Source organism: Coffea arabica, chromosome 5e, assembly GCF_036785885.1.
Source record: "Coffea arabica cultivar ET-39 chromosome 5e, Coffea Arabica ET-39 HiFi, whole genome shotgun sequence".
Taxonomy (NCBI): Eukaryota; Viridiplantae; Streptophyta; class Magnoliopsida; order Gentianales; family Rubiaceae; genus Coffea; species Coffea arabica.
The window spans coordinates 51,335,544-51,356,783 of record NC_092318.1 but is presented as its reverse complement, the minus strand read 5'-3'; the positions used below and the strand labels follow the sequence as shown (position 1 = coordinate 51,356,783).

General features: G+C 37.1%; 3 protein-coding genes across 3 annotated transcripts; all 3 read right to left on the bottom strand.

Moving 5' to 3' along the window:
- Nucleotides 1-55: 55 nt before the first annotated feature.
- On the bottom strand, nucleotides 56-2,666 carry LOC140006728 (small ribosomal subunit protein bS20c-like). Its single transcript, XM_072049163.1, has 3 exons — nucleotides 2,381-2,666; nucleotides 2,091-2,257; nucleotides 56-567 (listed from the first exon to the last, which is right to left on the bottom strand). The coding sequence occupies exons 1-3, from the start codon at nucleotides 2,520-2,522 to the stop codon at nucleotides 337-339; spliced, it is 540 nt and encodes a 179-aa protein (XP_071905264.1). The 5' UTR covers nucleotides 2,523-2,666; the 3' UTR covers nucleotides 56-336.
- A 1,852-nt stretch (nucleotides 2,667-4,518) lies between these two features.
- Nucleotides 4,519-11,793, bottom strand: LOC140006726 (uncharacterized). The gene is made up of 17 exons (XM_072049161.1): nucleotides 11,549-11,793; nucleotides 11,407-11,470; nucleotides 10,725-10,833; nucleotides 10,321-10,383; nucleotides 10,040-10,137; nucleotides 9,076-9,142; nucleotides 8,903-8,974; nucleotides 8,673-8,834; nucleotides 7,928-8,001; nucleotides 7,755-7,852; nucleotides 7,080-7,187; nucleotides 6,597-6,694; nucleotides 6,219-6,356; nucleotides 5,895-5,942; nucleotides 5,645-5,759; nucleotides 5,166-5,266; nucleotides 4,519-4,913 (listed from the first exon to the last, which is right to left on the bottom strand). The coding sequence occupies exons 1-17, from the start codon at nucleotides 11,616-11,618 to the stop codon at nucleotides 4,827-4,829; spliced, it is 1,572 nt and encodes a 523-aa protein (XP_071905262.1). The 5' UTR covers nucleotides 11,619-11,793; the 3' UTR covers nucleotides 4,519-4,826.
- Nucleotides 11,794-15,141: 3,348 nt separating this feature from the next.
- LOC140006332 (protein CUP-SHAPED COTYLEDON 2-like) lies at nucleotides 15,142-18,133 on the bottom strand. Its single transcript, XM_072048157.1, has 3 exons — nucleotides 17,256-18,133; nucleotides 16,877-17,160; nucleotides 15,142-16,129 (listed from the first exon to the last, which is right to left on the bottom strand). The coding sequence occupies exons 1-3, from the start codon at nucleotides 17,434-17,436 to the stop codon at nucleotides 15,518-15,520; spliced, it is 1,077 nt and encodes a 358-aa protein (XP_071904258.1). The 5' UTR covers nucleotides 17,437-18,133; the 3' UTR covers nucleotides 15,142-15,517.
- Nucleotides 18,134-21,240: the final 3,107 nt, after the last annotated feature.

The window sequence follows — 21,240 nt, the reverse complement described above, 5'->3', positions numbered from 1 at the left end:
GTAATTTGATTCCTCAAAAATTTACCCACCGCCTGGAACAACAAATACAGGTTGGTTGGAACAACTTGAGGAGGATAGCATACGCCACCAAATTTTCGAATTAGAAAATGCAAGCATTTGCTTGTATGATGTTGTTGTGTAACATGACTTTCTGATCGATTGAAGCATAATAATGACGAGGTTGAGAAGGCATGAGAAGTAGGCCTAAGTTACAAGGAAATATACAACTGCTAAAACAGAAACAGGATTGGTATCGTCCATGGGTAATGGGAAGAAAATCTCTGCAAAGGATGCTAATCTAGCTCTCCACTTGACACCAAATTTGAGATGATTATATCATGCTGTGGGAACTGGAGCAGGAGTGTACCATCCATGATGGACTTCAACTGCTTTTTTCCTTCTTGCAAGCCTGGATTTTCTCCTTGCCCCGGTATTTCTGTGAAGTGTTCCTACCTTGACTGCTTTATCAATGACTGAGTATGCCTCTGCAATCAGTGCTTCAATTGGTTGAACTTCGTCAGGTTGTGCATCAGGTTTCTTTCGGAGTACTTCTAATTCGTCCAAAACCTGAAGAAGAGTAGCAATCTTTATCAGTAGGAGTTTATTACTTTCAATCTAGATATGTCAGCCATTACGTACCGTACATCTTTCAGATTTATGTTGGCTAATCTTCCCCAAACATACTGGTCTTTCTCACACAAATCAGTAATTAACACTGATGGTATAATCAACAGCAGCAATGAATATGCATGCAATAACAAGTTCATAAAATCATCCCATATGGTCGCTCGACATCATGATTGTCCTTGAATGACAGCAATAGCAGGCATGAGCTCAAATTACCATCCATTCAGGCGTTGAACTTAGCAAGTGTACAATTAAATTAATGGAATGACGAAAAAAGAACCACAGAAAGAGCAAGAAGCATTTGCACATGAAATTCTTTAAGTAGCAGTTAATAGCTTCTGGGCAAACAATCCTATTCAGGTTTATGATAAAGTTTTTATTTATGTTCTTATGGAAAACTTTCTCCACAAGTTCAACTAGTTGAAATCTGTCTATCTCATATTTCTGTTAACCAAACTAAGCACCACATTGACAAAAATCTCTAGCCAATGCTTGGCCACAGAACAAGATAAAAAAGCCCTATGTACTTCTACATATACACAATGCTACAAATCTTCCAGATTACATAATCAAAACTTAGCTTTGAATAAGGGGTATCAATATGCGCACCGATGCATTCTGCCACCTTGCAATTCCTTGAGTTATTAATACACAGAAAACTCATAGCTGTGCATTTGCTTTCAGGAGTAAAAAATTTTAACCAAGTTGATGGACATATGTGAACAGAGACATCCAAATGCAGTGCAGTAGAAACATATATCTTCCAGCAATAATAGCATGAAATGTAGTCATTAAGACTGCTGATAATGCCCCAGAAGGATGTTAGTGTAGGTGCTTATTAGTTGTTTAATTGCATAAGGAGCATATCTTGTCAAAGAAAAATCTATATCACGGTTGTATTTTAAGAAAGAAGTAGTGATCGTCAGAGAAATTGTAAGAACTTGTCTCGATGCACAAAACTATTTCTGCTTAATTAAGATAGAGTAACCAAGACGCAACAATGTCCTAGGGCCCAATTATTTCTGTCCTGGTGCTTATGAGTAATGATACGCAGGCTCAACACTAACCATCCTGATAAAACACCATCTTTGTGTGAAAAAAATATCTAGATAAGCTCCAAAATTATTCTTTCTTTCAGCCGTGTAGTCTACCACTCTTCTTCTGTGGCCTGACTTTTTGACACCATTCTACAAGGCCAGACGATAATAAAAATGAACTCCAGAGCAACGTGGAACCGTCCAAGTCCCCAGAGATTATGCAGTATATTTCGGTGCCCCTTGTAAATCAATACTAATGGCTCAGCAGAATAAAGTCATTTGATCCTCAGTCTATATAGCCCCCCAATCAAATCCAAAAAAGAAAAACACTTCCATCTTCAAACCAATAACTTTAGACGCCAGTTTTATATGGTCAAAATGAGTAAGCTAATGAACAATAAAACAAAACGGTGGGGCTATGGTAACCTTTTTCATGCGAGTTCTAATTTCAGATTTGCGGGCTTTGTTATAAATTCGCCTTTTCTCAGCCTGACGAGCCCTTTTGGCAGCTGAATCAGCCTTCTTCATTGGCGCAGCTTCACACACAATGGAATGCCGAGGCACCCTTTGCACAGGACTCATAGTTACAGCCCCTGAAATTATAAACCCATCAAACTAAATCAACCCAAACTAAAGAAAGAAAAATTAGAAAAGATTGAAACTTTTAAGGATATTAGAATAGGGGTTCGTTGTCTTTATTGAAGATTTGAAGTAACCTTGGGAAAAGAGGCTGAGAGAAGTGTTGGCAGAGAAGCTGAGCGGCTTAAGAGCAGTGGTCGTTGGATTTGAGAGGGAAAGGGTTTCGAATATGTGCTGCAGTCCCCAACAAGAAGAGATGCAATGCGTGGCAGCAGCCATCTTAATCTCTCAGTTTCTGTGTAAAAGGTTGGAGATAAAAGAGGAGAGGAATGGCGAAGAAAAAGAAAACCAAAGTGGAGAAGTCGGACAGTTGGCTTCTTTTATCTGCTGACCGCTGCAGCCTGCTGCTGTTCTCTCTTTCTTATCCGTTCCTCAGCCTGTACTGAACTTGTAAATGGAAGTAGATTGAATTTTCCTTTCTCTTTTTCTTTTTCTTTTTTCTCTTTTGCTCTTTCTCACTTCATTTGAGTCCTTTTAACTTAGGAATTGTAATTAATCCCCACACCTTTCAGGGTCCGTTTGTTTCGGGTGAAAATGTTTTCCAGGAAAATATTTTCCTAATTTCCCGTGTTTGGTTGCACAAAAGTTACTGAAAACATTTTCCTATGTAAAATATTTTCACTCATCTTATGGAAAACAACTTCCCTTCTAAACTTACTGAAGTTGTTTTCCGAAATGCATGCATCCCGCCTGTAGTATGTTCCAAACTTACTGAAAACATCTTGTAGTATGTTCTTTTTTTTTTTTGTGTAAACAGGAAGACTCGAACCCAAGACCTCTTCCTTACACTCCCTCCCCCGTACCACCCAACCTAACCCAACTCTCCCCCTAGTATATTCAAAATAAAAAAAAAACCTCATCATGCTCATCTTATGCTAGTAATTAATTATGTATATTAGGGACATTCTTTTCTAGAGAAACTTTCAGCAGTAAGAGTGCAAGATATATGTCACAATAAGCATTGCATGTGATTGATATTTGACACTAAATGGCCAGTAATTTGTTTATTGCTTAAGGAGATATTTTTTATTCATATATACATTTCTTCAAGATTTTTTAAAGTTAAACAATGAGATAAATTTTCTTATTTTGCATGGGAAGAAGTATGTAGTTATAATGTGTAGAAAGTAAAGATAGAGATAAAAGTGAAAATATTTCAAAAATTAAACAAACACCAGAAAAATGAAGTAAGAAAATATTTTCAATAAGCTAACCAAACACCTGAAAATGATGAAAGGGAAATGATTTTCATGGAAAATTACTTCCACGGAAAATATTTTCCCAAGGAAAACATTTTACTTCCAACCAAACAGACCCTTAATCTATGCATTTAGAGTTCGGTATCAGTAGCTCCCCCGATTCTTATAGATTTGCTTTGTTTCTCAGTCAATGGAGCTAATTATGCTCTATTGGTGCAAATCTAAAATGAGAAAAGAAGGGTGATTTTAATAATAATAGGATAACTAAACTAAATGGGGAGTAGGTATTAGTTCGAAAAATATTAGATACACCACGTACAGTCACCAAATATATAATAAGTCATTGCTTATTTGGTATTCACTAAATAAAAAATGACTCACTATCATTGCTTGGTGATAGACGATTGATACTAATGCATCATGTGATATGATATACCTAATACGATTTCAATTGATTAATCAGTATATCATGTGATATAATACACCTACTTCCTTGTCGGGCGATAAATATTAGTACTGCTATGCTATCGCCAAATAATGATAGTGGGCTACCCTTTTAGATTAAATGAAGAGAAAAATGAAATTTGAAAATTATTCTATACCGGAGTCAGTTTTTAGATTTTCATATTTTGTTTGCTATTTTCTTTTGGTAATTAAACTTAATTGACGTAAAAAAATTAATTGGAGTAATTTTCGCCTAATGTTATTGACTGTTACAAGCCCTAACTCAAAAGAGAGCAGAAAATCCAAGTTTTTCATTTTTCTTCTGTAACCATACAAGTCTATAAATCTTCAGCAATTTCTAACGCGCATGGATGCCCGAGCTAAATGAGAACGGGCCTTGTTATGGCCCTGAGAATATTACAGAGGCATCCTAAGCATCGCGTTCCACCGAAGCTGCAATTGAGACGTCCATCCCACAATGTCATGCCAAGCTGGTCTGCGGTTTCAGCAACTTAAGAGAAAATTGAAGATTTCATAACAACTAGAATTCACCAATCAAATGGAGATGAAAAGGGCAAAAACAGAATCCTAAAGAGGACTTTAGCATTATACGCAAAATCTTCAACCAACACCGTCCTGATGCCATAATCTAAGAAGAAACTTAATCTTTCCAAGTATTTCACATATTCTCACACTTTGGCTCATAGTAACTGTTGTACAGAAAGTGTTTACAGCTGATATACATGCAGCACTCAATCCGATTTTATGCAACCAAAAGTTAGCATTGTCAGTCTCTCCAAGTAACTTTTTGCTGTGGTTATCAGTTTACAGGATAGTTTGAAAGTCTCTGCTGTTGGAGTCTTTCATAAGCAGTTCTCATCTAAAATCTCTCAGCTGTCATCACCACTGGTTGAGCTTCAGTGCGGGTTCTTACCATGTAAGGGCCCCTTCTGATGGCTTCCTGTAGCTGTAGACATAATCAAATTATAAAGTTGACCAATAAGTTTCTTCCGTCAGCGAGCAGGCAAACTGTGAATTAAAAACCCAACCACACTCGTTCCAATTTAAGAGAAAGCTACACTAAATCAATTGCTTCTAGCATTAGAGATCGGCTTTAAAGAGAAAAGAAAGGAAATTGACCATTTTAGTAGTTAAAGTGGCAATGTCTAGCTGCCAAAATCAAATGAAAAGAATAAGAATAGACAACACACATACGCACCTTGGCAGCTATGTCAGCCAAAGCAGGATCACTGATTAGTTTACTTGACGAAGTTAATGCCCTGTAGATTGCCTGGCAACACTTATGCCTAAGTTCCATACCTGAAAATTTGTCAATTTTGTGAAAATATGAAGCCACATGAGCCTCTTCTGATTTCCAATGTAATTCATAGTAGATAATATGGCAAATCATATTGTAGCTTCATATTTGCTGAAGATACATTTGCCTAAATAGTTACAGAAGATATTAGAACTAGAATAGCAAAAGATGGACCCAATGAAAGATGGAAGAAGAGCAACAGTTCATTTCACAGAAATCATTTATATGGGTCAAAGACTAAAAATTCATAATACCTACAGTTTTTGCTAAGACATGACAAATGACAATATGCTAATAAGAACAAAAATACCAGTAACAAACAGTTAAATTGATGAAACAAACAGTGGGTATCAAATATCAGGAGCACAGCAAGTGCAAACCTATCTTTTTGGTCTCTGTATATGTGTCAATCACTACATTAATGATCTCTTGTCTTGAGATTATCTCCAGCAAGCACCAAGGTCGAGCCACCAAAGCTATTATCAATCTGTAGCCCTGAAACAGAAGGAAAGATCAACCACCTCTTATAACAGGGACAAAATCTGACAGGGATTATGATCTGCTAAATGATTTTTGTCAAATTGCACTAGAGATTATAAAGCTTTGCATTATGTGCAAATATTTTCTCACCGCCAGACGTAAATCTGAATCCTGTTGGAGTATTGATTGGAGAAGGCCCTGCAAGATGCAATAATAAACAATTTCAAGCATTATACATGGAAGAGCATGCATATAAAACAAGCTCAAGCTCAGTGAAAAGCTCAGGTAAGACCATTAAATAAAAACAAAAATTTCAAGCTTACTAACTAGCTTCCATAACTCATATTCCTTATCTCTTTTTGTGTTCTTTCAAACCCCATGTCCAAATGAGAGTAATGGTTAAACTTATCAAACAGCAGCAACGAAAAACAGGAAAAAAATCTATAGAGAGAGGAAGGATCATGTTCAACTTACTGATGGTGTAAGTTTTGAAGTCCTAGATGCCATCTCATAGATTAAGCGTTGAAGGTTTTCTTCTGCACCACCAGTGAGAATCACATCATTTTCAGACCGAGGTTCTCCAGCAATGGTCGCCAGTGCATGCAAAGCAGCCTATTTTTTGTTATCAGGCAATAACCAAAAAATAAAAAATGAAATGATGCATTACACACAACAATTTAAGCAGACAGGCCTAGTCAATATATAAACTCAACATTTTGAGTTGTCTTTTCATCTAGAGAATCTACAAACTTAAAAACAGCTCAATAGAATTTACAAAACATGATAAATAGCTTTGATGTGTGTATCGAAGCATGATAAATACCAACGCTAGGCAGTGAAGCATACTCTTACCAGTTGTTTATTATGCTGTTGCCGGTCAAAGGCAGCATCAATAACATGTCTAGCAGCAGGAGGTGAACTTGTAAGGAGCAACACAGCTCCCTGGTTTGCTGCAGCATCCCATTTATGCAAAATAGATAAGAATGAATGGCACTCATGCATGTAAAACAGAACCTGCTTAAAGTGGTATGAGATACATTTGTCTATCAGTCAATGGGTACTGTGTGTTGAGGATGTGAAAAACAATAAAACAGATTTCATTGAGATTATAAAACTGACATAATTTTACTAGAAAAACCAGAGATTCCATTGCGATATAAGACCCAAAGTCAAGTTAAAAGTTTTAGGTAGGACAAAAGCAGCCCTTCAGTATCAAGGAAATCATTATCAATAGTGACCTCACTGGCTATATGTAGTTTCTGTTGGATCAAGGCAGAGGTGGTTTGAAAATACGAGGTAGATTTATAAACTCAATGCAATGAATGGCAAACTTACATAGCCCAACTTGACCCAAAGCTTCAAGAGCACATTCACATTCATCCGCATCTTGGCTTTCAAGGAAATCAAACCTTCTATCAATAGCCAAGACAAGAGCTCTAAAACCTACATTCATGGAAGAGCCCATTAACCTTCTTCAAGAAGAAATTTTATCAATCATATAATCTAGTTCCAACAAATTAATTATGTTTGATAAAACTTGGCATTTCATAGCATGAAAATATCTTTTCTAACCAAACAAACAAACATTCAAACCCCCTAAGTTTGGTTCAGACATCATGTGAAGAAAAGCCGGGAACCATAAAAAGTGTGCAGTAAGATAAAACTAGCTCTAATGAATTAATTATCTTCATTAATAAAACTTGGTAATGCATAGCACAAAAACGTCTTTGCTAACCAAACAAACATTTCAAACCTCCTAAGTTTGATTAAGATACCAATGTGTGGAAGACCAATAAACCATAAAAGTGATGCTAAAGGGTTGAAGCTGGAACAGAACCAACTAGCATGAAAGAAATTCACGATATATTGGTGATATAGAAACAGCTCTGAACATCTGCATTTTTGTGTGTTTTGTGTATCTCAAAGTCATCAGACACTATGAAAGTAACACAAGAACCCTTGGTGCTTGACAAAGAAAAGAGAAACAAAAAGAATAAGGATAAAATTTACTTGATTCATCAATGAACCTAACAGCATTCTCCTTTGAAAGCAGTCTTCCAGCTATCATCATTGCTCTTGATCTTAAAATTGATTCAGCAGATGCATTTCTGTAAACATAGGTGCTCAAATTAACAACAGGAAGGGTTCTTAATAAAATAAGCAAATACATTTATGCTACAAACCCGATTATCGAACTCATCAATTGAAGAAGCATGGTTCTTGACAAGAATTCTGTACTATGCTGAACTTCTGCTAACTTCAGTTTCCGAGCACATACAACGTCCAAAATAAAAAAACATGCAGACAAAGGATATAGATGAGAGTCAATAGGCAAAGAGCATCAATCACATCTAATTCAATAGAAGAGTCAAAAATTACTTCTTATCGATTTCAATAACATTAAACCTGAGTAAAAAGCACCTTGAACAGGGAAAATCCAAAGACAATTTGTTCTGTTATTGATTAGAGGTTCACTGTAGGCATTGTATAAAAATGATTGCAAACAATAAGTGATCATCTCTGAATGGGTTGGACACTCAAAAGAATCATAATTCATAGAGTGAAGTGGTCAAACAAGTAACCATGATACAGGATTTGTCAACTCATATCTTATACACCAGAAAAAAAAACATGAGTTTACTTCGTTCTCTATTTTTGTAATGTATCTAGTATAACAACACCATAGCCAAGATATTCTCTAAAAAGCTTATATCCCGAAATCATCCTTTGACATATTTGAGCTATCATGTTCTAAGTTTCACAATAATTTGAGGCATCCTAGTTTCCAACATGCTAGACAGCAATTTTATGGAGCTATTCAACCTTTGATGTTTATAATACCATACAAACAGCCCATAGAAAATCTAAAAACAAACAAAGGATGCAGCGGAGTCAGTAGCATTATGGAAGATAAGCTTAGTCACAAACCTCGTATAGGAGTTCCAACACAGTCAATGTAACAAGAGTGTCATTTGTGTTACTAACTTCTCTCTCCAATAGACTAAGAAGTTTGGAGCTGTAGACTAGAGATGCAACTGGGCTGGAAATAGAGAAAAGCTTCACTATCAACGCCAGCACTCGAACTCTTCCCTGAACACCAAGTTATTAGCAATTTAAAAGTAACAATAAAGGGTCAAACAAAGGTTTGCCAATTATACCAGTGATGAACATTTCCCAGCCAAGTTTCCAAGCTGTGTTGGTTCACTAATATTTGCTGGAAAAATGATAGCCTACAAAGGTTGTAGAACAAATTATCAGTTCTAAAAATGTAGATTACATTTGCAGCAGCTACTTGAATTTGGGACCAGACAAGTTTGAGCCAAGCACATACCAGGCCGTTTGGAGAACCAGCCAAATTCTTAATGGCATCCATTGACACAGTTGCAACTTGTTCATCACTAAAGGGACAAGTATGTGTGAAACTCACATATGCATGTCAAGAACATATATGATTGTTGGTTTTTTTTTTGAGTGTTTTTGTTGGTTTTTGGGGGGGGGGGGGGGGGGGGGGGCGAGGGGGGGAGAGGGAGACAGCAGGTCGGAGATTGGAGGACTCAAGCAGTACTAGTACTTAGTAGCTATTCCAGGTATCATAGAAGCCCTAGAAAATTCGTAGGACAATCCAAAAAGGATGATATTGAATAGTAATCAGCACAAGCAGGACACAAGAATGACTAACAAAACACGTTACGTCCCTCATGCTATATCATAAGCAGCATCCAAGGATCTTGCATGAGAAACACTCCCTTCTCGCACCTTTCCTAGAGTTAGACAAATCCACATCCTCACCAAACTACCCATCACTTCTAGCTGCTTGTTCCAAATTATGTAACCTAACCTTCTCTTTCAGCCAAAAATTATGGTCGTTTCCAATTGACTAACAACAAAAGAGACGGCCAATGGTCCATCTTCTACTATACTATGTGATCCTGTAATGATGTCCATTTTAACTGTTCATCTAATTAATTTTCTTCTGCGGTAAAATGTCCATATGTGAGACCTCCTTTTGTCATTTTAGGACATCAACTACACTTTCTGACCCAACTATTTCTCAACCAGGCTGACATGTAAGTTAATCACTTAAGGGGCCCTAAAAGGTTATTCTTTAGCTTATAATACACCTGGCAAATAATTGTTTCCCCTTCTTCCACTTCTTAACCAATTAATTCAGCTGAGGTACCATCTCCTGACTGTACATTTGTTTTCAATCCAAAAGGAAAAAGAGATATAGAAATGAAAGTTTGTCAGACAGAATTAGCATATCTAAAAGTGAGCAATACAAAAATTCAGCTTACCCATCAATTACGCAATTTAACAAAAGTGGGTACACACCATATTGATGAATTAGATGTACAGCTGTACTGTCATCAATGTTCTCCAAAAGGCAAGACACCTGAATGCATTGCCAAGTTCATAAATGGCATTACATTTATAAAATGGCAAAACATAAAGAAAGCGGACAGAAGACAAGCAAAAATTAAAATGGCAATATATTAGTCAATAGTGAAATGTGTATAACTGATATCATAAACTTCAAAGTTTAGCCATAAGGTTGTGTATGATGATATGAACTTACTGTTTCACAAGCTAAATATCTGACTTTTTGAGAATCTGCCCCCAAACCAACTACAACAAATGGCTGGAAAAGAAGCAAGCAATGGTGAGAAAAAAAAAAAGACAAATGGTAATTTATTCTAAGATTAGGAATAAACATGCTGATGAACAGGTTAACCTCAATGAATGCAGCATATGCAATTTACCAATAGATGCACATTCAGATTCTCAACTCAGAAAAATTATCATAACCAATACAAATGAAACCAAAATACAGGAGTACAGCAAACTGTAAAGGTTGTCTAACAGAAGCTACAAAAAGTTGCCATTCAACTTAACCAGTTTCCATCAATAACTATTGAATCCTGTTCCGCGGTATGAAAGATGAAAGGACGGCTCATTTGCACAAAAGTATGGCTAACATACCATGAAATGTGGGATGAGGGATGCTCCGTACTTTGTTTTGAAAATTCTTTCCAAGCTATCAACCAATGCATTTTCGAGTCCTGGATAATCTGCTTTTGTTTGTAAAGCACTGCCAAAATATAAAGGTAACGTCAATTTACAAGACCATAAGCCTTTGTCCCACATGCACCTCGCTTTCCACAAGCACAGATATAGCTGATCCAGAGGCATATAAGCCTTTTTCTTCCTTTTTATTTCAACTGAAAAAGGAAAAGGCCGCTAGCAACATCTGCAGACAACTATGGTAGGAAGAGAAACCATGCTACTCAGATCCTTGAATTACAGCTCCACCAGATAGGAGCATTTTCGAGATTGATTTGTCAAATAATCAAATAAAGCCCGACGTTTTTCTGTCCATTGACCATTTAAACTGAGCAAAAGCATTCAAATTTGCATATATATAAATCAAGCTACTCAAGCTTGAGTAAACAAAGATTCGTTTGAGCCCAACTCGAATAATAATCAACCCGACCTTGAAATACCAACAACTAAAAGAAAAGTAAAACATCAATATGTTCGGCTCAATTAGGCTCGTTTATGCCCATGGAGGTAGTGTACACTTGAATAATAAAGTGTTCAAAACTATAAACAAACAAAAAAAAAAAGAAGTAGAAAAGTAAAGGGGTTTTGGGTGGTTGGTTACTTGATAATGGCGGGGAGAGGGAAGCGATTGAGAAATTCTTGTGCTGAAGCGTCGGACTGAGTTCCTGAAATTTAAGATACAAAAAGCATATGAAAATACGATTAATATCATTTGTTATTTAATATGCTAATGGAGTAGTTACCGGGATGATTAGCGAAGTCGGTGGCAGCCGCCAGTAACAGAGCCGGATCAACCGAGTACTCTTCCTCCATTGCTAATACTCCCTCCTGTATCACTTGAGAGTTGATAATTTACGTGGCCAAAATTCTGGAGTCAGTTCCAAGCTTTTCCTTTTCTTTTTCTTTCTTCTTTTCAGCAGTAAGACAGGGTGATGAGAATTGAGAAAGGTTTGATGGACTAGTGCCCAAGAAAGATCCGATCCGACAGAAAGTAATTGGAGCTCCATTTTCTATTTTATTTGTTTCTTCTCTCTTTTTTTTTTTTTGGAAAAATTGATTCTCTTAATTAATTTTCATTCAAGTGAGTAATTTTTAAGAAGATTTTCGAGAGTAAAACCAAAAATATGATGTAATTTTAAGGAAATTAATAATGTTATAGAACCGGAAATAGAAATTAAAGTTTACTTCATTCCAAAATTGAAAGAAAAGCAAATTGAAACGATAATTCAATTCAATTCAATTATTATTTGAATAAATCCTTTTAATGTTGTAGAGAAAACTTATTTTTCTCTTTCTTGCTTGTCTCCTGCACATTTAGAAAAACTAGCCAAAATATGTTGCCTTCTTTTTTCCCTCCTTGATTATAATTTTTTTTAAAAATCCTAACAATTTAACTAGGACCTTGTCCTTTTTAATACAAATAAAGGCGAAGAAACTCAAATGTCAATATCCAAGTCACTATTTGTATCTTTTAACTAAAATAAAATAACTAAAGTATAGCCTTGGTTAGATTGCTGTTTTCTATAGAAAATTTTTTTCATTTTTTTTTAAGGATAAATACATTTTTCAATCAATTTTTTTATCACACAAATATTAAATTACTATAATATTTTTTTTTGCAAAAACTCCTAAAAATAACAATCCAAAAGGCCTAAAAATTCCTGACCCATGAAAGAAATCTCAAATATAATAAGCAAGTTAATTAGTAGTGCAACAATTTTGTGTTCTTTTCTTTTCTTTTTTTGTCAAGTAGCCTAAAAAAATGCAATGTGCTGCATGATACTTCCCAACCCAACACCTGTCCAACAATGAGAATCATTCCGCGCCACGTCACATCCGCTTCGGACCATCTTTGAGTACACACCCAAACTAAATCCAAAATTGTCAGGGGCCAAATCATGGATGGACAACATCATTTGGGAAAAAAAAAATTTTTAGAACTAACTAGTTTACGGATGCTGTCGTTTCCTGCGGCGTTTGGGCCTGCTCTCATGATTTCAATTCTTACAATCAGAGTCCAAGACACACTTGAACAAATTTGGTACATGGCGTGCGATGCCTTTTCTGCGCTTATGACGAATGATACCCAAACTGCTGACTGGACCAAACTGCAGATCCACCCCAAAAGTGGTGCGTTAGTGATTACCTTACCCTTTTAATAACAGAAAATGAGGCCCAATTTAACTAAGATTCAACCCAACTTGCTGGACCACCCTCATCATTACAATGGCCCACTATAATGTGTCCACAGATACATTGTAATTGCCACGTGACTTGTAAGACTTCGAACATGCCATAAAATTTTTGATTATAACTAGTGAGAACATATACGCTTAGTACGACTAGTACGCTTAGTACGTTTGGACAAAAAATTCAGATTCAGTTATCGTTTCTACCAAAAAAAATATATACGCTTAGTATGATTGAATACATGTTAAATATGTAAAATTTAATATTTAAATTCAGATTAATCATAATGCAAATTTTTTGATATAAAAAAGATAAATATTAATTTTTTTTCTATGAAAAATACCGTGGTTAGATTTGATCCATATAGTTAGCATTGAGATATACAAAATTATCTTCCTCTTCTTAGGTATAGTTGTGTAGCTATCAATAATCTTTTTTTTTTTTAAATGTATTGATATTGTGGGGGATTTTTACTTCAACCAACTGGGCGTGGTTTCATCAAAACTAGAAGAAGCCATTTAGGGTTAAAAAGAGTTAGGCGGAGGAGACTTTGATTTAGTGGTTAAAGTTGAGATCCTAATAATCAAAGGTCTTGGATTCTAATCCTCTATCCCTTTCCCTACTAGAATTTTTTTTTTAAGAATTGATTCTTAATCTGCTATAAATTTTTTTTTTTTAAAAGAGTCGTATACTTAATCTGCCATCGTTTATAGTATTCATCATTGAACTACGTTTCTTAAATTAGATGAGACATGAATTATATTCAACACTTAAATTTAATAAATTCAAATCTTAACATGTATATGCGCTTTGATAACAAAAAATTGAACATCTGGACACTGAATTTTCTAGACAAAACTTGCTTTCAAAAATAAGTGATAAATTAGTCACTTATCACTTAATATGATACACACTCAAATCAAATGTATTATCATACTTCAGTTTTATATCAAATGCAACCTTAGTCAGACTCCTCCTCAATGCTGCTGCAACAAATTAAGATGATGATTTTGATGTATCAGACAAGGGTTTGATCTAAAAAGACTACGTGCTTCTTTGTTCATTTTCATCCCATTGCCACAAATAACTCAGCCAAGCTAACGGGGCAACTTCATCCATCGTCCAGAACTCCGCATCAAACTTCCCAAAAGGGCTTCAGTCTTGGAAAGTGATCTGTTATAGAATAGGACTTAGCGGTCGGGCTTTTGCTGAAATTATTGCAACAAGATTCCAAAAGCAAGGACACATCCCATAGGCCTTAATCAGTTAGCCTCTCTTGAGTTGCTTTGGCTATGTATTCTTTGGCATTGCATGCTGATACAACAACTAATCATTAAAAGGCATGACCTGCAAAATCTTAAAGATCAAAGCGGGGACATTTAAGAAAACGACTCCTCCTCAATCCACCAGCCCACCCCGCCTAGGAGTTACAACTTTGATGATGCAGAATAATGATCTCTCACCCCCCTGGGAACATCTTCACAACCCCCACACCACAAACTGCACGTGTGCATGCATCAAATTATCAGAACGTTTGCATTAAGCAGTTGGAAGAAACCTAAAGTTGCAAAGAGACAAGGATGGAAAGAAAGAAGAAAGGGGGGAGGAAAATCCAACTCCTGAATCCTGATCGACTTTTAACATCCGTACTTCCTTTATATATATATATAAAAGCTAACTAGCATAATATACCACTCACAGTGCAATAATGCATTTGCAATCAGTACCTGAGCGGAATCATTGAATTTCTAAAGAGTACGGATACAAAGCAAGACACCAACCACATGATCCCATGGCGAAGCAATTAATAATATACTCCTCTCCTATCTATATATATATATTATTTATCAGCAACGATACATTTATATAATCTACTATATCCTAATCCAGAGAAGAGGAAAAGCCTAAGGAGACTGTGATAAGAAACTGATGAATATACAAACCCAACTAGATCCTTAAATTTTTTTCGCTGCGTGTTAGGTTTGAACCCTCACCTACAGCACAAAGAGAGGCTCCCTGGTGGCCACTACTGAACCATTGGCCCAATGATTATATATATATATATATATATATGTATGTATGTATAGCTGAATTTTTAATAACAGCAACATGCTACTCCATACCACTGAGAAAGGAACGTCATATTACGGACTGATAAAGCTGTACCACGTACAACCTACTACATTCCAAACATTTAATACTAGAGAACAACATTCGAATAATTACTGGCATATTTATCACCTAGGAGGAAATAGAGTAGTAACATGCGAAAATGCTACTACTAAGTACTAATAAAGCAGCTTCATACCAGGACAACTAGGGCTGCATCAGGATTCAGGTACCACGACCTAATACGGGACATTAATTATTATAATCCTAAAGCAACAATACTACTATAATTACCGAGATAAGTTTCTCCTATGAGAGAGAACTAACATTACACTACAGAGATATTATTCTCTGATTAGATTAGCAAATACTACTAGATTAATCTCAAGCCTCAAAGGAAAGGTCTAGGTGATTCAGAAGCTCCACAAGCAATCAAGCTCAGTTGGCCCCACTTTCTGATTATCCGGCGCAGCCCAGTTGGTGACAGAGCCATAATGAATTCCATTCTCATCGCTGCCGTTAATGGGCTGAGGTGGTGGTGCAGCAGCCGCAGCCGTGGGGAAGAAGAAAGGGCAGTGTAGGTTCTCCTGCAAGGACCTCAAGTTAGGAAAAGCAGACAGGCCAGCATTAATCCTTGGGAAACGGGCTCCAGATGATGGTGATGGATCAAATAGAGAAGACAGCAATGTTGCTGCGGGAGCTGGCGGCGGCAATGGCGGTGGAGGCAGCTCAAATAGAGAATTATGGTTGAAAGATGCAGCAGCAGAATTGGAGAAACAGGGCACATGCTCTTTTGCGGAGTTGCAATCATACGAGCAGCTCTCATGGTCAGTGGTGGAAGCAGAGGTGGCACTGGTGGCGGTGTAAGTAGAAGAGTCGAGCAGCGGCGGAAGAGAAACTGAAGATGGAGAGCTAGCTTCAGGGTAAAGGTTGATTCCAGGGGCCAACCTCTTCTTGCCTCCGCCGGAGCCGGGGCCGGCTCCGGCACCGCATTTTTGAAACACCCTTGAAATCACCCACTCATCCTAGAATATTATCAGGAAAAGGTCAAAATGAGTGCGACAAATTTCATGGTCACCTTTTTGTGACAACTTCTGTAGCTCTAAGGTAACATCAAACCATGAAAATGAAGTAGATTCATGATTGCATGCAAATCAAAAGAGCGCATCTTTTCTGTGACATTATCGAAAAAGTTGCGAAATGTGACAAATCCAAGAATTGACAATTACCCAGAAAGCAACATCACATAATTCCAACTCCAGAATCGACAGTAATTTTCTATTAATTATCTGTCTCTCTCTATCCATCTCATTATCTGATTTGTCCTTGCAGCAACTGCTTTTGCATGCGAGTTAGCATTAAAAGGGTTAATGATCTATCACTGTAGGCATTCAACGTTGAGCATTCCTCGAGAATCATAAAATTTAATGCGTGGACAAGAATGTACTTTGCTTTAGCAGATGACTTTTTGCTTTAAATATAAATTCAAAATTGGATCAGTGTAACCTAGCATGGATAAACTTGAACTAGAAGAAGTACACGTAGCGAAATATGCGTAGAAATGGTCCATGTAGGACATAGAACAGTACATTTATCTGTAGTATCGATGTAAACAGTTAATCTATGCGAAGTTTATGACTTGGGAATAGAAACCTAGGTCTAGCCTTTACGGCTCTATGCATTTTTTTTGGGTTTCTTACTGAGCAAAATGAACACTGAATTAGCCTAATCATGCACTTGCAAAAAGGGGCGATCTTTGCAATTTTGCTTACCTTGGAACTTCTAGAGAGGTAATGGTAGGCAAATTTGCCTTCAAGCCGATATTCATGCATTACCCAGTTGCTCTTCTCTCCTTTTGGAGCCCTGCCACGGTAGAAAACCAGGGTTTTCTTCATGCCAACAAGGGAGCAAGTCTTGGAGCTGTATATTTCCCTGTCTTTTCCTGTAGCCTTCCAGTAACCAGCTTCTGTTGCCCTGTTAGTCCTCAATCCTGTCGGGTACTTCCTATCCCTCAAGCTGAAAAAGTACCATTCTTTCTCCCCCATCTTGGCTTTCTCTGCACAAAACATTGAAGTTTAGACAAGGCCAAATTCACAAGCTCATATCGGACAAATAATAGGGTAAGTTTGATCTTCGAAAATTTTAAAGTACCAGGAAGCTCCCAGGGCTCGCACTTGTTGAGATCAACTTCAGCAATGGCTTTTCCAGTGAAATTGCTGTCAAGAACCTTTTTCAGAAGGTAGTAAGTTATGAGCTCTTCATCCGTTGGATGAAATCTGAACCCCGGAGGCAAATGTGCATCACTGCTTTCATAGTAGTGGTAGTTTGCCATTGAGCCCAACACTAGTAGCTAAAACACTAATGGACTACAAGAAGTGTGTACCTCTAGATGAAATTTCAGGGTTTTGATCAAGAAAACAAGGGGATGCAGAAGACTATAATTTCTCTTAGAAAAGGATACAGCACATTGTGAATTGGAGAGAATGCATGGTGCCGTATTGAGGTGCTCACTAGGGAACCGAATGGGAGTATTATAAGGGGGAGTTCATGGGGTTTGATGAATCCAGTGACAGGAGAAAAAGGTTAAAGAAATAATAAGGTATGATATGGCTGGAAAAATGCTGGGTGAGGACGGGGGTTGCTTCTGGGCTGTCCTGTTCTGCTTTTTTCTCTGATTACTCTGCAGTCTACTACTGCGACGCTCTCACTCACTCACCAAATACAAATACAAATAGCTAGAGAGAGATGGAAAGATAGTAGGAAATAGAGAGGGATGAGGGGGGAGAATAGGGGAGGGTGATGTATGTTATCTGAAGGAGTGGGCACCGGGCACTGCACTGCAATGGTTCTGTTTTGAGTATGCGTGCGTGCGTGAGGAAGTGTGCAGGTATTCCCTTGTCAGTGAAGAAAATGAAAGGGAGGGAACAGGAAGTAGTTTTAAAGAGAGAGGCTCTCTTTTGGGAGAAAAAAAATGAGAGAGATGGGCGAGGGAGAGAGAGATGATGGAGGGGAGAGAGATTTCACCATGGATCGATAAAGCTGTTCCATATCTCATCTGTCAGCACAGTACAAGATTAAATAAATCGGATGGAAAGAGACAAGGTAAATACGTGCACTTGCCCTTCCCTCTCTTCTTTGTTTTTCTTTTCTGTCCTAAGGTTTCTTTTTCTATCTCCTATCTCCTCATCAGTTACCCCAAGCGATTTACTCGTCATCACATGCTTTTGTTGTAGAAACTTTTGGCATGTTTGCTCATAATTTTTGCCGATTTTACTACTGTTTCTAAAGTTTCTACGACATTATCGTACACTTGTTGCCCAAAAATTTAAAGCTAAATTGCCAAAGCCAGAACAAAGATGCATGCAGCTTCTACATTTATAGGACCATAATTCGTCATGCACTGGCTTTGAATTTGTACAATACTGGGATGATGTGTTAGAAATTAGGCATGTTTCAAGGCCTATTTATGGAACACACATCCCCTAAATAAGTAAACAAAACGATATTCTTGATTTTAGCATCTTTTAGAGAATAATGGTCTTCATAAGATATTGTTTCATAAGATTAATGGTCTTCATATCTTATCAAACATGAGTACATGTTTGAATCTTATTAGTCTAATAGGCTCGACGTTCTGGAGCAGCACCTGAATCAGATAACAAGCTTTTATCATGCTGTAATCTATTATTCGTGTGAGTTACTATTTGATGAATAGTAGAGACTGTTCACTCTCGACTGAGACAACAGTTGAGGTATCTTAGGTAGCTTTCATCCCTGGTAGAACTTAAAGATATATTCATTCGAGTGATCAACTGACCAACAACATGATGGATTCCTCAAACTTAAACAATTACCTTCAAATCCTGAAACAAAATCTTTTAGCAACCAATACTTCTGTCTCATCAACTACCTGATTTATTTCTATTATTAACTGCAGAAGTTATGTTCAGTCCCAGTTGCACTCAGCACACACCACCGATGCATGGAGACAAGAAATTTGATTCTGCTAAACGGGGAGAAAACGGTAGGAATGGATAGCAGGAGAAAAGCTGATAATAGCAGTTAAAGTTAGGTGACGACATTTCAAGTTTCAACTCCTAAAAGATATGATCAGATGATCTTAAACGATTGCAATTTTTATGGTGCTGCTTGTGTTGTAACACTATGCATGCTGTAATAGAACTCACGTACTAACATGAAGATAAATGATTTTGCATGTTTTGAACGGGCAATTTGTAACAACCGTACGAAATTAGACCCTTCTTTTGAGTTCTACAACACGCAAAATTCTAATTAGGTCTTATAGGGTATCAAAACAAACGTGGCTTATATCTCAAAAAATTTTCTACTATGAGGTCCCGTTTTTGTTTTTTTCAGTTGAAATCCCATGATAGCAATCCCGCACGACCTCCCCCCACCCCTCAACCAAAAAAAAAAAAAAAAGGGAACCAGAGTAGTTGGAATTGGGGAAGTGACATGGGGTGACTTAAATTAGATTCAACAGAGGAAATGATTTCAATATTTTTGATTTTTCAGGCCATGCATGTATCTCTTCATCAATCCCATCCATCGATCTAAAAAAATGCACACACACCACACACACACACAGAAACACGTCTCCTTCCATTCCATCCATCCATCCATCACAATCAGCAGAAGGGAGATTGATGCTCTTCTAAGATTTTGACGCGTCATGCTCGGATTTTGAGATGCAAAGATATATCTACATAGGCCCCCTACTAACTCTAGCCAGGCTTTACATCAAATCATTATCTCTCATCAATCTGCATGCTGGTGAGCGGCATCCGGTATTAAGTAAGCCCCCCGACCCCGATGGACGGATGAAGTAAAGGAAAGAAAAAAAGAAAGAAAGAAAAGATTGCCCTCTTTTTCTTTATCTCTCTCTCTCTCTGATTAATTCCGTCCATCCTTTCAGCTTGTCAAAGCTCAAGCCATACAGGAGTTACCATAAAAGGCGAAAAAATCTCCCTTGATCTTCTACTATTTCGGGTTCCTCGCAAACTTCTTGGCATTTTCCAGCTTCTACTATTTCAGGGCCCTCGCACACTTCTTGGCATTTTCCAGCGATCCTAGAAGTTTTCTCATTTCCTTCTCCTACAACTAATTGCAATCCGGTTTAATTATTCGTCCGGCTCAGCCGCTCTCATTTCTCGCACTTCTTTTCCATATTCAACAAGGGTTTTTGTTGGTTTAATTTCTTGTGTCGACACTCGACAGAGACACAACTGCCCATGAAAATAGTACCATGATGATAGTAATAATGGAGTGCCAAGGAGGTCATGGTAGGCTTCTGTTCATGGCGTACTTAAAAACAAGTACGTGGGATGTGAAAAGTACTACTACTACAAAGTTAATGATAAAATTGACAAGCAATAATTAATGTTCTCTTTTTCATGAAAATTCTAATAATGCCCTGCCAATTTTGTTGTTTCCCAGCTTTAAGGCTGCTGCTCAAAAGCCATCCCCATACGTACGTGCGTCTAGTGTTGCAGCCTGAAAAAAGAAAAAAGATGATCCAAACTTGGATGGTTGTTTAACATAATCGAAGGCTGCAATACTCGAGAAACCCTAGCACTACTACATTGGAACTTTGTTTATGTATCGTAGCAGCATTCAAAATTTGCATCAAATAAGCATCTCCTATTATACATAGGTTAAATGATTTTGCTAAATATTCTACTGTAGAAAAACAACAGATGTTTGCCTTTTCTTTTCTTTTTTTTTTTACGAGCATGTTCATATAATGATGATTTATACATATAATACTCCGACTTGTGACTTAATAATGTTCATCAAATCCATCGCCTATTATTGCTAGAAATTCTTCTTGCTCTGCTGCATATTACTATAAGGTTAGCAAACCGGCCGGTTTGACAAATGAAAAAGGGACTGCATCTGAAGCTTTTTGCTGTTTTTCATTCCTACTGTTTTTTTATTCTGAGTTGTCATTATTATTTCTGTGTCCTTTTCTAGTTGTTCTGGCCTGAATAGGTAGCAGTTGACTTTTGTAGTCATAACACAAAAAAAGTGAAAGAAAAAAAAAAAAGGAAAGAAACAAACAAACAAAAGGAAGGAAAAAGTATGCATAAGTTCACCAGTAATGCAGAGTTAGTAG